The 18,347-nt window shown below is 43.0% G+C and overlaps 1 protein-coding gene across 1 annotated transcript; it reads left to right on the top strand.

Annotated features, from left to right (window-relative positions):
* The first annotated feature begins 2,065 nt into the window (after positions 1–2,065).
* On the top strand, positions 2,066–12,030 carry LOC126993162 (NAD(P)H pyrophosphatase NUDT13, mitochondrial-like). The gene is made up of 7 exons (XM_050852024.1): positions 2,066–2,275; positions 3,826–3,961; positions 7,187–7,272; positions 8,999–9,197; positions 9,549–9,713; positions 10,431–10,576; positions 11,561–12,030. Exons 1-7 carry the CDS (start codon positions 2,168–2,170, stop codon positions 11,777–11,779), a joined length of 1,059 nt encoding a protein of 352 aa, XP_050707981.1. The 5' UTR covers positions 2,066–2,167; the 3' UTR covers positions 11,780–12,030.
* The last annotated feature ends 6,317 nt before the right edge of the window (positions 12,031–18,347 follow it).

The following is an 18,347-nucleotide window of genomic DNA, read 5'->3' as shown; positions in this document are numbered from 1 at the left end:
CTCTCTCTCTCTCTCTCTCTCAGTTATAATAAGTGTCTTCTCTGCAGTGGTAACTTCTAATCTATATGAAAATTACGAGAGTTTTTGTTTTACTCTCTCTCTCTCTCTCTCTCTCTCTCTATATATATATATATATATATATATATATATATATATATATATATATATATATATATATATATATATATATATATATATATATATATATATATATATATATATATATATATATATATATATATATATATATATATATATATATATATATATATATATATATATATATATAGGCCCAAGGCTTCTTCCAGGTGGGGCCTGATGGTCCCAGCCCGTTCTGGCGCAGGCGAGTGTTTATAGTGGCGCCATCTTGCATTGGCTCATGCCCCCGGAACTCGTTCTTGATTCGCTTGGACGGTTTCCTCTAGAGTCCGGGTTGATGGGTGGTCTTCAGGACAGCATGTGGGTAGTTTAAGCCACTCGGCGGTGACTGAAAATCCGAGTGGTAGCGTGGGATTCGAACCCGCGTCGTCCATCACGCGGTGAATGTGGGGCCCAATGCTACCAGTTCGGCCACCCTACCTCTCTCTCTCTCTCTCTCTCTCTCTCTCTCTCTCTCTCTCTCTCTCCTCTCTCTCTCTCTCTCTCTCTCTCTCTCTCTCTCTTCTCTCTCTCTCTCTCTCTCTCTCTCTCTCTCTCTCTCTCTCTCTCTCTCTCTCTCTCTCTCTCTCTCTCTCTCTCTCTCTCTCTCTCTCTCTCTCTCTCTCTCTCTATCTCTCTCTCTCTCTCTCTCGCTCTCTCTCTCTCTCTCTCTCTCTCTCTCTCTCTCTCTCTCTCTCTCTCTCTCTCTCTCTCTCTCTCTCTCTCTCTCTCTCTCTCTCTCTCTCTCTCTCTCTCTCTATATATATATATATATATATATATATATATATATATATATATATATATATATATATATATATATATATATATATATATATATATATATATATATATATATATATATAATATATATATATATATATATATATATATATATATATATATATATATATATATATATATATATATATATATATATATATATATATATATATATATATATATATATATATATATATATATATATATATATATATATATATATATATATATATATATAATATATATATATATATATATATATATATATATATATATATATATATATATATATATTTTTTTTTTTTTTTTTTTTTTTTTTTTCTTTCTAATGCTTCCTGCTGTCACTGCTGCCGTCTACAACCACCACATTAAACCACAATTAGAACTCGTGTCCGCCATCTGTAACACACGCTAGACCTACGAGACATGATGTTTCTCTAAAGTCTGTTTAGCCTTGTCGAACTAAGCGAGTCGATGGTTTATCAGATCTCAGATACTCCGGCGGCGTTTTGTTTCCTAATTTCTTCTCAGTATAGGGCAGGCTTCTGAGACCAAATCTAAAAAGAAGATACCAAATTTTCCACCAGTTGTTTGTCATTGACTCTCTCTGCGGTCACGCCGACTACTCGGACAGGGATTCGAACTCGGGCGTGCTAACCAGTCACGTCTTTCGAGAGTCACGGAGAGTGGTCTCCATTAGGCAGAATTCAGGCTCTTGGTGAGTCGCTGTTCACCTACTAGTTACTACACCACGGAGAACTACCTGTACGCAAAATATTGTAATCGAGTCTGGCTCTCAAGACCACCAGGAAGAGCCAACCAGCATCATTCTCCACATGGGAGGCCTACGAAAAAGTAAATAAGCCTTCTCCCTTGTTGTTTACCTGCAACAATAAACTATCAATCAATCAATCAAACACCCTCCCCGGACCAAGTAAGAGCCGCGTTTTGGCCGTCAACATGAGTGTCCTAGACCAAGGCCTACCCGCACCACCACCAGGTATTTTGTCCCATTACTACTACTACCATTTACGTAGGATACTGTCTGTTCTGCATGTTTTTTTGTTTTTGTTTTTTTTGCCACAGGAGCTGCTGTTATAAGGTCTGACATGGGAAAACCCTAAATCATCTATGACACCAAGATCAAGCTCAGAGGAAGAAGAAGGCCACCTGTGACATCAAGATCAAGTTCATCACCGCCCGTGTCCGTGTCCGTGGCTGAGGGCTGGACGGACACGCTGCAGATATGTCCATACTGCTGCCCCTCCTGCGCCGCCTCGGGCCGCCCCTGAGGCTCCCGGCGCGGCACCTCCGGCGGGACATCAGCTACGTGGAGAGGGTTCGCTTCCTGCAGGTGAGCGGACAGGTGCTTGGGGTAATGAGGTCACACGGCCCATTAGGTAACCTCGTGAACTATAACACTAATGATGATATAACTTGCCCAACATAATGCTAATAAGACGTGTATTTAGGTAAGGTGAGGCTGTCAATATGTTCTTTGGCCTATAGACTGGTAATATTGCATTGCCTGGTCTAATTAACCCGGTAGCAGCGGGGATCATGTTTCTTAATGGTCCCTCCAAGCAAGAAAAATGAGAAAATCACTCCTTACACAAACTATTTCATAATATATATCAAAGCATTTGTGATCAGTTTATGTATCATCTATTTTGGGGGGGTTATATCATGGCACAAATTTGGTCCGCCGCTGCTAAACGGTAAAGCCACAAATTTGGCCCACCGCTGCTACACGGTTAAGCCTACTCACCTGATTTACCTGTTGGCTGCCCTGGTGTAGAAGCAATAATACTTTAACTTTCACTAATAATTAATGACCTGTTATTAGTTGAAGGGATGCTGTCATTATGTTCCTTTCACCTATGTACTCATTATAGTGAGTATTACCTGCCTGATGGAGCGTATTGGCTATCCAGCGGCGACTCAGAGACAAAAACTGTTTTGACTTAACTCGGTTCCTCTTTTCTATTTCAGGAAAAATTAATACTGGCTGTCGTTTGGAGCCAAATGTCCAAACATGGTACCTTAGAAAAAAGATGCGGACAATTTACATTTTCACCCAACCAACTATTTTCTTACGTGGTTCATGTTTTTCTGGTGATAGATGTAGTGAATTGCACGATTTTGTACCTCATTTCCGTCGCAAATGTCTACTTTTCGAGTTATGCCTCTTTTCAAGTTATGCTTATCCCCTTCCCTAAACGATCTTGGAGGTCTCGTATTTTTTTGCCCTGGCAGCAGAGCGGGGCCTGAAACCTCATCAATGTTAAACCATAAACGGCAACAGTAAATAGTTTGAGGGAAAAGGCATAAATCTAAATACAAAGACTTGCTCCTCACACCGGCCTAAGAGGAAGAAGAAGAGGCAAGCAGTTTGAGGTCACATTCCTGCACGTACAGATGACTGATAGACGTGATCAAAATCCTGCACGTCTGCCTGGCTACACAAGTTGATTGGTCCATGAATTCCTGAGGTTCCTATTCCTTGGTTCATGAAAAACAGAACTAAAAACACCAGCCATTTGCCTCCCATGCATAAGGAAAGAAGTATTAACAAGATTGTGTTTGGAAAAGGTCACGCAGATCCTAGTGACCTTTACCTTGATTGCATTCTTTTTTCTTGGGTTCTGTTGGGGGAGTGTGAGTGTGTCTCCTCCTTTCTTTATTCTCCTTGCTTTACTTTCTCTAGCTCTCCCACTTTTCCCATCCATGTCTGCTCATCAAGGGGAATCTGAGTTCATATCAATATTTTTTTTCTCTCAGCACCCTTTCATAGACCCAATAATAATAATAAGAAGAAGAATAGGAATAATAATAATTTGATTAGAAAAGAATGTCACTTATAAAATCTTTCCATGATGATGACGTTCCCACCTTCCCCCACAGCACCTCAAGGAACAGGACTCCCTCTGTTCCTCCTTCCTCCCTGACGGCCACTTCCTCCTGTACTACCGCAGCAAGCCTCTTCTGCGCGTCGACAAGGCCAACACCGAGGAGGCAATCGTGTGGCTCACTTATCCAGGTGGGCACAATTTCTCCTGTTATGTACCAGTGGGTCATCTCAGTCCTTCATCCTTTTCAATGGTAAACGATGGAGCTGCTTTCTGTATTCCTTCCAAGATACCTTGAGAACAAAATCTGATAATTCATCTTCACTCGTTTCAGGCCTTCATCCCTTTCGCTGGTAAATGATGCAGCAATCTTCTAATGTAAGACTCCTCAGGAATATAATCTGATAATTTCTTTTCAAGCCTCTCAGTCCTTCATCCCTTTCACCAGTATATGATGAAGCAGCTTTGTACTGTTTTTTCTCCAAGGAACCTCCAAGACTTCGCGAGCAAAGTCTTATAATCCCTTTCCGTTCATCTCAGTTCAGTTATCATATTCATCTTGTTCTTGTTCTTCTTGTTCTTTTCTTGTTTATCCTTTTCCTCGTCTTCCTCCTCCTACTCTGCCATTCTTTTCTTCCTCCTTCCTTTCATCACTTTCCCTGGTAAATGATGGAGCAGCCTTCCTTCTATTGTCTTTCCTTCACAGTACCTCCAAGCATAGACTTCACAATCTCTTGACGGGAAACGGGGCGCGGGGCCGATTCGCAGGGGGCCGATTTTCAAAAACTTAAAATTTAAATATTTTCAAAACCAAAGCAGCTAGCGACCTGAAACTGAAACAGGCACCTCCCTTAGGCATATATGAGTCTCCATGAGCAGCGGTATCAAAAAATTCAAAGTCGTTCCCTAATAAACTCGATTAATTGTTTTTATATAAGTATAACAAAACTTAAAAAGGCTATAAAATCCTCAGATTTTACGCTAGATGCACAAACATCACCAAATGCAGAGATAATCACTTATATTTTCAGAATCAATAGCAATATTTAGCATATCTTATAAGTTTTTGCCCTAAATAGCTACTTATTTTTTTTTATTTAGTGCAATTTTTTACGTAAGTTTTTAACATCTAATAAATCACTTAATTTTCACATTAGAAACTTAATACTTGAGGAAAGCATGCAGAAACATCTTAATTTTACTTAACAAAAGCAAAATATTCATTTTTCTATATACAATCACAACTTATTTTGGTTGAATTCGATGTCACTATTGCACAGATCGCCTTGTTGCTATCTGGCCTCGTCCTGAACAATCACTTTAGCCTTTTGGCCTATGACTTATGGGCCCCGGTCAGTTTCCTGGACTTGTACACGTCCCTGTTCCTCGTTGCCTCCTTCCTGCCCTCCTCGACATTGCTCCTCTTCCTGCCGGCTCGGCTGCTTCAAGGCCTTGTTCTTCTCGCCTGAGGTCACGCCTTGGAGAAATTAGCACGAAACAGTTGAAGAGGGACCTGCTGATGTGCGGCAAGATGGTGTTGGCCAGGTTGCCCCTCCTGGCACCTGTACCCCTGCAAGGTCGGGTCTGAGCCAGGAACTCCAGGAGGTGCCTGAACCCGTCCTGTGGCGCATGGCAAGGGAGAGGAACCTCAACCTGCCTCCCTTCTTGTCCTCCTGCACATCAGGGAGTCCCACAGCGACATCCCGAAGGACGCCATGTGGGCCATTGGGAGAGATGGCCGCCCAGGACCGCCCGTCTCCCTCTCCCCTGTCGACCAGGGCGCCGAACATCACAGAGGGCGGTCGCCCTCCTCGAGCTCCACGGTAATCTTCATTCTCCTGCTGGGCAAGCTCCTGCTTGCAGCACTGGCCACAGAGGAGTTGGCCTGGACCTTCCTGGCCAGGTAGTCGTGAGTTGCCGGATCAAGGCGGTGAGCAACTCTGTCCGTCGCGGGTCCGCTGGTCAGCGCCCTCATATCTTGTGTCTCCTCCGCTACTTCCACTCGATCCACTGCCTTCTGTGTCTTTGTATCGTCCTCTGGATCCTTGCAGTTGTGGGGAAGGGTACAGAGACGATGAATAACTGTAGGTCCTTTACTTGGAGAGTAAACAGAGGCAGGACAGCGATAATCCTTTACAGAGGGAAGTGCCCAGCTGATCATGCGTGCCTAAGCGAAGTTAGGCGACGCTGAACTGAGCTGAGTTGCCATGTAGGCACTAACTAAACGTACATTTCTTGTTTCCTAATACGTAAAACTGTGGACTTCACTATCCTACAGTTATCATTCATTTTATGTAAAGATTTCAACCTAAAGTTACGGAAATTTGCCATTTTTTACACAACGTTTTCAAAGTGCACGCATGGTGCTATTTTATATAAGTTACCTTGAATCCTCGACCAAATCACTCTAGAGACACTCCTGCCTGCTTGTATGCACTAAAACTTGAAGATTTCGTCCTGTTTCCACTTAAATTCGGAGTAAGAACGCAGAGTGAGTTTGAGTTGTCGCAGTGAAAGTCGCCATAACAATCGGCCCCTTACGCGAAGCCAGCGCGCCAAGACTGAAGAGATTTCCCGTCAACTAGTTGTGAAGTCTATGCTCCAAGATACTTCAGGAACAATATCTGAGAATCACTTTTCAGCTTCTGTTCTCTTTGCTGAACTAGTATTTTCAAGGGCATTTTATTTTATTTATTTATATATATTTTTTTTTCAGCCCTTGGTCCTTTATCATGACCGAATAATGATTGCTACATGTCGATCCTCTCAACCTTCTACTTTATCAATTATTCTATTGTGGGTGTGCTTATATCAGAATTCCTTCACAGGGGTAACTATGTGTAATCTCAACCTGATACTAGTTATGCACCTCTTTTTTTATATTGCTCAGTACTTGTTCCTTGTATGGCCTTGTATGGTCTGGCAAGGCATCTCCACTTGCCTCTCTCCACATGTCTTGCCTACTTAAGTTACCTCACTGTACCTTCCATTTCTTTCTTAACCCGTCCGCTGCGATTGGCACAGATTTCGCCTTCACTGGTAGCCTGGTGACATATACTCCCAGGTCTTTGTCTGCCTCAGTGGTGGATAGTGGAGTGTTCCCATGTGGTATTGGTATGCTGGATTTCCCCTCCAAAGGCGCAGGACTTTACATTTTCTTCATTGAATTGTAGCAGCCACTTCTTATTCCATTCCTGTAGCTTGGTGATGTCTTCTGGTAGGAAGTCCACAGTCAAGGGGTTAATTTTCTCAGTTGTACCATCCATTTCTCAATCAATACTTGTACTTCATCATACAATTTTACAGGCTGCCTTTCTAATGCACCTAACTATTTACTTCTTGATAATGTGAATTGTATGCTTATTGAATCCTCTTGCACTGACGAAAATATAGATCTGCGAGCGTTCCCGTTTCAGAGTTGCTGAAATATTACCCGGAGGTGTTGCGTTCCTCCGTGCTGCTGGATGTCTCGGAGGAGGGCAAGCCAAGGTACAGTGTGCAGGTAAAACTTGTGACTCTTTATATCGTCTCCTGCGTAAACAAACAACCTGAGTCATTTTTCGACGATTCTTAAATCTTTTACTCAATCCGTTTTTCATCATGTAACGTCGCACCTTTTGGTATACGTAGTTGCCTCTGTCATTCCAGGGTGTTTTTTTTTCTTTTTTTCTTCTCAGTAAGGGAGTCGGCTCAAGGGCAAAAGAGAACAAAAACAGCAACAATAAAAGCCCGATTGACGCTGTTCCTCTAAAAGAAATCAGAACAAGAGGCCAAAAAGAGAGGTCAATTTCGGGTTGAGAGACATCTTACTACTGTTCTAAAATTAACCTAACTGTTCTGCCGATATCTTAAGCCGACTTTGAAAATGAGACTGTTTTTATCGATTTCCCGAGAGGTAAAGAAAATGACTCTTGCAGTTTGTTTACGAAGGTGACGATATGCCTTCCATTGTGCTTGTGCCCTTGTTTTGTTGAGTGCAGAATGTGGCCCTGATTGAAAGTTAAGTAGCTGGTGGATGTGATGATTATATGTTAGAAGGAAAGCATTTGTGACTGACTGAATTCTATATATAGTAATAATTTTCAAGTGACTACATGGAGATTTCCTAAACTGTGTTGATCCCTGCTGAAGTGAGGTAAGCAACATGGGGGTCAAGCTTGAGATAACATTCAAGTCCTTTGTGCTTTACTCGGGGTGACTGTACAGCTGTGACCTAGTTGTTCTTTTCTTGTTCTTCTTCTTTCTTCTTCTCTGCTTCCTCCTCTTCTCCATCAACCTCCTCCTCCTCCTCTTCCTGTTCTTCCTCTTCCTCAAAATCCTCTTCTGGCTCCACCTGGTTATTCTTTTTTCAATGAGACTTTAACATTTACTTCCTATCACCCTTCAACGCTTGGGTTCTCATCTTTACGCATCTCCCATTTTCCTTGTCCTCCTCCTCCTCTTAAATTTTCCTCTGGCTCCACCTGGTTATTCTTTTTTCAATGAGACTTTAACATTTACTTCCTATCACCCTTCAACACTTGGATTCTCTCCTTTACACATCTCCCACTTTCCTTGTCCTCCTCCTCCTCTTAAATTTTCCTCTGGCTCCAACTGGTTATTCTTTTTTCAATGAGACTTTAACATTTACTTCCAACCACCCTTCAACGCTTGGGCTCTCTCTTTTACGCATCTCCCACTTTCCTTGTCCTCCTCCTCCTCTTAAATTTTCCTCTGGCTCCACCTGGTTATTCTTTTTTCAATGAGACTTTAACATTTACCTCCTATCACCCTTCAACGCTTGGGTTCTCTCCTTTACACATCTCCCACTTTCCTTCTCCTCCTCCTCCTCTTAAATTTTCCCACAAAGACAAGATGGTTATTACCTTCCTACAAACTCAGTCATCTCCCAACATTTGCAGGGAGTTTGGGGGCACAATAAAACCCCAGCAAATTAATATCTGTAAACAATCAGTGGCCTAGTGCAACCAAGAAATACCCAATAACTAACTTCTGGTACGCTTGAAAACCCAATTACGTCATCAAACTCGTCAAAATGTGTAGTACAACGTCATTTTAAGTCACAATCACAGGGCATACCATGAACGCCCAGCCAGGAATACTTGCAGGGTATCCCACAAACTTGAGAATCTGTGAATGACCGATTGACTGACTGATTGGGATATCTAGTCAAGGCGCTATAGCAACAACCAGGAACACTGAAGGACGCACCGCCACTTTCTCCTCAGGTGGGGGAGCTGCCGTCGCACACCAAGGAGAAGCTGGAGGACGACACGGGCGGCCTCTTCACAGACCTCCGGCTTGGGCTGTTCATGGTGAGCTGGCAGGACGCCCACACTCTGTCCCGGGCCAACTGCGTGCTCATGTGGAACAAAAACAACGCCTTCTGTGGCAAGTGTGTCACGGCGAACAACAGGAGCGCCTCAGGTATGGGGGGGTGATGGTGGACGATGTGTGTGTGTTGGGGGGGGGGGCAGCTACCACACTCATCTTGTTCTTGTTCTTTTTCTTGTTTTTCCTTTTCCTCCTCTTCCTCCTCCTGTCTCTTCCTCATCATTTTTTTCTTCCTCCTTCTTTTTCCTCCTCCTCCTCCTCATTATCATCATCATCCTCTTCCTCCCGCTCTTTCCCCTCCTCTTCCTATTCTTCTTCTTCCTCCTTCTCCTCCTCTTAAATTTTCCTCTAACTCTTCCTGGTCCTTCTTTTTTGAGTTGTACCAATCATAGTTATCCACACCACACCCCACCTCTAACCTCTCATCTCCCCCCACACCCCCAGGCTACTCCCGTCGATGCACCAGCTGCAGCCAGACGCACTACCCCAGCTCAGCACCGGTGGGCATCGTGCTTGTGACGGATCCCGAGCACCAGCACATTGTTTTGGTGCGCCAGCCTCGCCACCCCCAGGGAATGTACTCCTGCATCGCCGGTTTCTCTGATGTGGGTGAGGCCGTCAGTCGAGTCTCCTGTGTTTGAGTCGTATTAAGAGTTTACAGTTGTCCCTTGATATTGCCACTTCAAGACTCCAAACGCCATGTACTTGTGGTGCCTTGACTTGATATTCCAATCAGTCATTCACAGATTTTCAAGTTTGTGGGATACCCTGTATTCTTGTTCATGGTATGCCCTGTGATTCTGACTTATAATGACATTGTACTACACATTTTGATGAGTTTGATAATGGAGTGGATTTTCCCTCCCAAGGTGCATGACTTTTCATTTTTCTTCATTGAATTGTAACAGACACTTTTTGTTCCATTCCTGTAGCTTGGTGAGGTCTTCTTGTAGGAAATCCGCAGTCAAGGGGTTAAGAGGAAAGAAGAGTGAGAAAACAATCAAAATCTTCACTGAATTCTCTCTGGGACGTGAATGATAAGAATATATAGTCCGTAACAGGCTAAGCAAGACGGTGAACAGTGAAAAAAATGGTGAAGGGATAATGTTTACCTTCTATCTTACAGGCGAGAAGTAAAAGGAGACCGCGAAAAATAGGTTGTAGGAATAGTTTACATTTTCTGATCTCCAGGTGAGAGTTTAGAGGAGACAGTGAGAAAAATGGTAAGGGATAGCATTTACCTTTTCCAATCTCCAGGTGAGAGTTTAGAGGAGACAGTGAGAAAAGTGAACAAGAATATAGTGTTTACCTTCTTCGATCTTCCAGGTGAGAATCTAGAGGAGACAGTGCGTAGGGAGGTGGCGGAGGAGGTGGGCATCGAGGTGGCGGTGGTGAGGTACATCGCATCCCAGCACTGGCCCTTCCCCGGCTCCCTCATGACCGGGTGCTTCGCTGAGGTGGAGAAACAGCCGGTGAGACATCCATGTACTGCTTCCAGATGAGATTGTGGGCCGTACTCAAAGATTTCGACACATGTTTTGTAGGGAGCCAGCAACACAAATACAGACACTTATAAACTAACAATACCTACCACCTATGTTAACTGAGGGCCATAATCTTAAAAATTTTGGTGCCCAAGTACTCATACATATCTGACAAGGCTTTCATAGGAGTTTGGGCATTTCCAGGGGTGGTTTAAGGAGCCTAGTAGTAGTTTGACCCTTCCTCTGTACCTTGAGTCTACAAAAACAAATCATTTCAACACCCAATCACTCATATTTTACTAGGCTTTTGTAGGGGTGGTTTAAGGACCTTAGTAGTAGTTTCACCCTTCCTCTGTACCTTGAACCTCCAAAAACAAATCATTTCAACACCCAATCACTCATATTTCACTAGGCTTTTGTAGGAGTTTTGGGCATTTCCAGGGGTGGTTTAAGGACCTTAGTAGTAGTTTGACCCTTCCTCTGTACCATGAGCCTTCAAAACACTCGCTAGAATCTGACAGATCTCCTCTTCGGTCTTTGGAAGGAGTTGGTATGGGAGGCGGAAGCGTACAAGACCACCAACCTCCTCCCCTTGTTGACACTGATAAGGTTGATAAGTCAACACTCACTTGTTTGCTCATTAGGTCTTGTTTTTCTCCCCGTCCCTTTTTGTTATATTCTCCTCCTCACTTTACTGTCACTGTCTCATTTTTCATATCTACATCTGCTCATCAAGGGGACTGTTTGGGTCTTTCAATCTTTCATTTTCCCTTGGTGCTCTTTTGTGGATCTCAATGATAATAATAATAAGGAGAAGAATGATAATCCAACACTCACCCCCACTGTGATATGCATCCTTCCCTTCCAGCTTGATATATGCACAAATGAGCTACACGTCCTTCCCCTATCATTTAAAATGGGTTTCAGGGCAAGGGATGAAGGGATGGCTAAGCATATATCCTTCCCTTCCAGCTTGATATCGACACAAACGAACTTCAGGACGCCAAATGGTTCACCAGGGAGGAGGTGGGAACCGCCTTAGACCGCATCAACTCCAACCCACACATGAGGCTGCGCGGGAACCCATCGGGGGAGCTGTTTGTGCCGCCCCCAGGAGCCATCGCCTTCCACCTCATCTCCCACTGGTTCAAGGGCACACCCATTCAGGAGATCTACCAGCACATCTATTGAGGGTGGCCAGCAGTGGGTGTTTAGTGTGGAAGGGTGTGTAGCCTTTCATATCATTGCATAGCTACTTCAGTCTGTGTTGAAGGATGTGGTGTGGGTCTGAGAGGTTTGTATAGCTGCGTGTGTGTGTGTGTGTGTGTGTGTGTGTGTGTGTGTGAGGGAGTGTAGCATTGTGAACCACTGCATCACTACTTGGGTCTGTGTCTTTAAAAACAGGACACTGGGATTCAGGTTTTAGATGCATGGGGGCTGATCAGGGATTTTGGTATGATCAGCTTGAGATATTCGAAGAGACTTGCTTTAAGAAGAGGAAGCGAAAGAGATGGAGGAGGAAGAGGAAGAGGAGGAGGAGGAAGCGGAGGAGGAGGAAGACGAGAAAAAGTGGCAGCTGTTTGATCCTTCCTCACCCCCTCCTTTTCCACTTCCTCCTCCCCCACCTTCCTGACCCTCCCCACAAGGCATGTTCCGTCGCCCTTAGTTACTCCAGTCTCCTTTTCCATCACGCTCTCTTAAATCTTCCTCTTTGAATCGTGTGTGTGTTCGCAAGACACGATGAGCTGGCGGGGGTGTCATGTAAGGGACGCGCCACGCCCTGCCGCCCACACGCGAAGGCCGCTGGAAAGGCCCTTGGATATCATGAAGGACAGGGAAGTGCGTGTGGCGTCTCTCATCATCCCGTTTTCTACTACGTCATTATTACCCTAGATTCAACACGGACTCAAGTAAAAAAGAGAAAATAAGCCTCAGTGATGAAAGAAACTGTAGGGGGTAAATATAGATTAATCCCGTGATGGCTTTCAGGAAAATAATAAAGGAGGAGAAAGAAAACATAGACGAATTCGTGGATTCCAATTTTATATTTTCTCATATTTTCTTTTTTTCTTATGCATTTTTTCTCTCATCTTCTTGTTAAGGCGTCAAGATACGGTTTTATTTATGGAAGTAGAAGACTAAATGAGGGAAGGAGGGGGAGGGGGGAAGGAGGGGGGGAAGGGGACACTCACATTAATATCCCCAACTCGACACTGATCAAATATTTACAGCCGAAAATCCCGCAAAACCAATCGGCAAAGTTGTCATGGAATTTAAGATCAGACGAAGCGATGTGGGTCAGAGAGAGAGAGAGAGAGAGAGAGAGAGAGAGAGAGAGAGAGAGAGAGAGAGAGAGAGAGAGAGAGAGAGAGAGAGAGAGAGAGAGAGAGAGAGAGAGAGAGAGAGAGAGAGAGAGAGAGAGAGAGAGGGGGAGGAGGAGGAGGAGGGTGAGAGGGAAGTAGATAGCGAGAGGAAAGGAGGAAAGGAGAGAGAAGAGAAGGAAGGAAGGAGCGAAGAGAAAGAGATGTAAGCAACTGCCACTTCCCTTCCCAACACACACACACACACACACACACACACACACACACACACACACACCTGGACCAGCCATCAACAGCCCCCGTAAGAGCCCAACAAAGACGTTCCGAGCCTTTACAACTTTTCCCAGTCACCAAAATTATCAGCGGGCAACGTGTTCTGTGATTGGCCGAACCGAGCGAGCGAGCGAATGACTGGGCGACTCCGGGACTCTCCGAACTCGAACGCAGAACAACGCTTTTCCGATTTCTCTTCTCGCTCCTCCTCCTCCTCCGACTACCACCACCGCTACTATGGGAAGCAAGGAGGAAAGGGGAAAGGGGGACACGACAGGAGGAGGGGTAGTTCTCCTTTCATCTCTTCCCCCCTCCTTTCTCTTTTTTTTCTTTCCTTCCCCTTCTTCATTTTCCGCCATCACACTCAGTTGAATCAGTCTCCTTTTTATTCTCCTTCTCTTTCTCTTTCTCTTTCTCCTCCTTCCTCAGTGTTCTCTTAAATATCTCCTCCTCCTTAACCTTGTTGCCCTTGGCTCACTCTGTTTCTCGTTCTCCTTGTTCCCTTTTATCTTCATTAATTCTTTGCCTCTCTTCTTAACGGTTCCTTCCTTTCTTCTCCTTCCCGTTAGCTGTCTTGATCTTTCACTGCTACGATCTTCCTTTTCGAGAAGTCTTTTGCCATCTACTCTTTCCCTCTTTCTTCTGCTGCAGTTTTCCTTTTTATCCTTTCTTACTCTTTCTCCATAGGTCCTTCGTTTTCTTTTCTTCCCTTTGTCTTCTTCATCTTGTTCTCCTTCAGTCCTTTTTATCCTTTCTTACTCTTTCTCCATAGGTCCTTCGTTTTCTTTTCTTCCCTTTGTCTTCTTCATCTTGTTCTCCTTCAGTCCTTTTTATCCTTTCTTACTCTTTCTCCATAGGTCCTTCGTTTTCTTTCCTTCCCTTTGTCTTCATCTTGCTCTCTTTCAGTCTTCCTTTCTATTCTTTCTTCCCCTATCATAGTTTCTTCCTTTTCTCTTCTTCCCCCTTGTCTTCTTACTGTTTCCTTTTGTCTCTCTATCTTCTGTTTTTCTTTTCCCTTCTCTTTCTTCTCCATTCACTTTTTTATCTTTTCCTCTCTTTCATTTCCTTGTGTTCTTAATCCATAGTCCTAAATTTCTTTTTTCTTATTCTTTGGCTCTATCTTTCTCAACTTTTCTTTCTTTTCCTACTATCTTTCCCCCCCCCACTCCTCCTCCTCCTCCTCCTCCTCCTCCTCCTCCTCCTACTCCTCCTCCTCCTTCTTCTCCTACTAAATCCTTACGTTTTTACTCTTCCTGCAACTTTTTTTATTATCTTCATCTCCTTGTCTTCCTCCTCCTCCTCCTCCTCCTCCTCCTCCTCCTCCTCCTCCTCCTCCTCCTCCTCCTTCTTCCCAAATCTTTCCCTATCTTCTAATCACTTTTCTTCTTCCTCGCCCTCCTTCCTTTAGTCCATTCCTTACTCCTCCTCCTCTTCTTCCTCCACCTCCCCCCCTTCCCAGCTCATCCACAGTGCAAACTTTTCTTCCTCCATTCTTTTTCCTTCCCTAGTCTCTCCTTTTTCTTCTCCTAATTATTTCGTCTCCATCCTCCATCCTTCTTTTCCTCTTAATGCTAATCTCACTGCTCCATTTTTTTCTTTTTCATTTAGTTTTCCTGGTTTTCCTCCTGTTCTGTTGTCCTCTTTCCTCATTTTTCCCTTCTTTATTCTCTACCATCACTCTGTTGAATCTCTCTCCTTCCTTCCTTTGGTTTCCCTTGCCCTCCTCCTGTTCTGTTGTGCTTATCTTCTTTTTTTGTACCTTTCCTCTACCATCCTCATTTCCCATCATCACTCTCTTGAATCAGTCCTTCCTTCCTTCCTTCCTTAGTCCCTCCTCACCGGTCCTACCTTCCCTACAAGCTCCTCCTACTCGCTTTCCTTCCTGCCCTTACTCCTGCAGCGGGTTCTGGCAGGGTGCCCTAAGCCTGCAACTCAGCCTGGTCGTCACGGTCCAGGACACAATGACGGCACAGACGCTGCAACGAGGCTTTAATCACGACGACACAACGGGCCGCTCCCTCAGCCGGCGACACACTGCAGGCTGCACGACAACACCGAGGAAGTCAATGAACGCTGCCGCTACACACACATGAAGCCAGCGATCAACAGTGGATGAAGGTGATATTGCGCCGCGAGAGAAGAAAGAGAAGCAAGATGAAAGAAACGACGTGATGGTGTTTAGAAGTCTGCATTGAGATGAAGTAGAGTAGTAGACAAATATAAATAGAAAAATGAAAGAAATAAACGAGCCAGCGATCAACAGTGGATGGAGGTGATATTGCGCCGCGAGAGAAGAAAGAGAAGCAAGATGAAAGAAACGACGTGATGGTGTTTAGAAGTCTGCATTGAGATGAAGTAGAGTAGTAGACAAATATAAATAGAAAAATGAAAGAAATAAACGAGCCAGCGATCAACAGTGGATGGAGGTGATATTGCGCCGCGAGAGAAGAAAGAGAAGCAAGATGAAAGAAACGACGTGATGGTGTTTAGAAGTCTGCATTGAGATGAAGTAGAGTAGTAGACATATATAAACAGAAAAAAATGAAAGAAATAAACAGATATAAGAAACAGATGAAGAGAAACAGAAATTAGAGAATGAAAGAAACGACGATGTGGTCTCATGAAGTTTGCATTGAGATGAAATTGACGAACATGAACAGGAATATGCAAAAAAAAAAATAATAATAAAATAAAACAAGCAGATGAAAGAAACAAACAGAAACAGGAAAACAAAAGAAATGACAAATGTTTTTTTCAATTAGTTTGCATTAAGGTAAAGATAAAATACGCTATACCTACGCGTGGCCTCAGTGCTCATATCAGTTGCATTAGCCTTTGATATAGCAAGGAAGAACGGAAGGATTGTTAAAAGTGGCGACTACATGAGAAGAAGAAGAGGTAGTAGCAGCAAGGAAGGAAGAAATAACAAAAGAAAAGCAGCACAGATAAAAGAAACATAGTGGTCTTAAGGAAGTCTGCATTTACATAGCAAGGAATACAAGGAATAAGCGAACGGGGATAAAGAAAAACTAACGATTGCAAGGAATAATAATGAAGCAAGGAAGGGAAGTATAAGAGAGAGACAGCAAAGAAGAAAGAAATGACAAAGACTTGCGAAAAGGCTACAAAGACAGAGAAAGGAAGAAACAAGATAAGTAAGGTAAAGAAAACTAGTGATTACATAGGATACAGATGTAGCAAGGAAGGGAAGTATAAGAGAGAGGCAGCAAAGAGGAAAGAAATGACATAATGATTTGCGAATAGGCTACATAGACATAACAGGAGAGAAAGAAGGTAAGGATGGTGAGGAAGATAAAGAAAACTAGAGATTACATGGATAAAGACGTAGCAAAGAAGGGAAATAATAGGCGAAAAGCAGCAGAAATGTAGGAAACGACGTAAAAGCTTGTAAAAACGTTATATAGAGACAGAAAAAGAAGGAAAAAGGTAAGGATGGTGAGGAAGATAAAGAAAACTAGAGATTACATGGGATAAAGATGTAGAAAGAAAGGAAAAATCAGAGAAACGTAGCAGAGAAGATTAGAAGAGAACAAAACGATATAAAAGATGACAATGAAGAAAAAAAAGAATAAAGAACGAATGAGAAAGAACAACAATCAATTACACGAGACGAACATGTACACGTAGTAAGGAACAGGAAGGGAAAAAAACATACAAGAAGGAGAAGAGAAAACGAGCTTACAAAAAGAAAGAAACGCAACACAGATGAAGGGAACGAGAAAATGACATGGCAGAAGACTGTATAAGCCGGACCAAAGACGAAAGAGTGACCGAGAGAGCAAAGAAACAGACGAGTAGAACAGAGGCAGAATATGTTGCCGCACAGCAAAGTGGGGTAAAAAAAAGAACACACAGGCGCAGCAGAGATGAAAGAGAATACGGAATGGCATGTCAGAGGCCTGGAGAGACAAAACCACGAGAGAGAGGAGAGAGTAGAGCAAGAAACGAAGAATAAAAGAGGAAGTTGCTGCACATAATTGTTAAGGAAGAAAGTTACGGGGGTTAACAACAGAGAAAAGAAGAAGTAACGTTTTAAAGGAAGAAAGGAAGGAAGGAGGTGTAAAAGAAACAAGGATTAAGAGAGAGGGAGGGATAAGAAAGAGAGAAAGAAAGGCAGAAGGAAAGGCAGAAAGGAAGGAGGAATGGAGGGGAGAAGGAAAAGCCGCTAGAAAAAAAAAGAAGGAAAAAACAAAAGAATGCAAGAGAGGAAGGAAACCATTCTGGAATCATAAATAAGAAGGAACCCGAGGAGAGATGGAGGAAAGGAAGAAAGGAAGGAAGGAGGAGAAAAAGGAAGGCATTATGAGAATAAAAAAAGATCTACACCAGAGAAAGGAGGGAAAGAAGAAAGAGAAACAGCAAAAAAATAGAAGGAAAAAACAATAAGAAATGTCACAAACCAAACCAGAGAAAAGACGGAAGGAAGGAAGGAAGGAAGGACGGAAGGAAGGAAGGAAGGATGGAAGGAAGGAAGGAAGGAAGGAAGTCACTAGATAGATCGAAAAAGAATAAGAAAGAACAAATGAAACGTCACAAACCAAACGAAGGAAGGAAGGAGGGAAGGAAGGAGGGCATTGCAGGGATCAGGGAAGAAACAAACCAGCTTCACAGACCGAGGCAGGAAGCAAGGAGGAAGCACAAAGCTCGTATATGAACTCGCTGTGTTTTTATACGTGAAAGAATATTACTATGTAGATTATGACTCATACGAACAGGGGGGGGGGGAGAGAGAGAGAGAGAGAGAGAGAGAGAGAAGAGAGAGAGAGAGAGAGAGAGAGAGAGAGAGAGAGAGAGGAGCAAGACTTCTGACGTCGTTAGTTAATATAAAATAGAAGGTTTTGAAATGCAGAGTCTTAAATGAGATACGAAGATATATTCCTGTTATTATTATTTATCATTATTATTATTATTATTATTATTATTATTATTATTATTATTATTATTATTATTATTATTATTATTATTATTATTATTGTTACTACTACTACTACTACTACTACTACAACTACTACTACTACTACTACTGCTACTACTACTACTACTACTACTATTACTACTACTACAACTATTACAACTACTTCTACTACTACTACTACTACTACTACTGCTGCTGCTACTATTATCAAACGTGTAGCAAACAGGAA

Source organism: Eriocheir sinensis, unplaced genomic scaffold (assembly GCF_024679095.1).
Source record: "Eriocheir sinensis breed Jianghai 21 unplaced genomic scaffold, ASM2467909v1 Scaffold574, whole genome shotgun sequence".
Taxonomy (NCBI): Eukaryota; Metazoa; Arthropoda; class Malacostraca; order Decapoda; family Varunidae; genus Eriocheir; species Eriocheir sinensis.
This window is presented reverse-complemented; position numbering and strand designations above follow the sequence as displayed.

Coding starts and splice junctions, on each gene's coding strand:
- LOC126993162 (XM_050852024.1), top strand. CDS start 2,168: ATGTCCATACTGCTGCCCCTCCTGCGCCGCCTCGGGCCGCCCCTGAGG. Junction 7,273..8,998: donor AGCCAAGGTACAGTGTGCAG/GTAAAACTTGTG, acceptor CTTTCTCCTCAG/GTGGGGGAGCTGCCGTCGCA. Junction 9,198..9,548: donor GAACAACAGGAGCGCCTCAG/GTATGGGGGGGT, acceptor CCACACCCCCAG/GCTACTCCCGTCGATGCACC.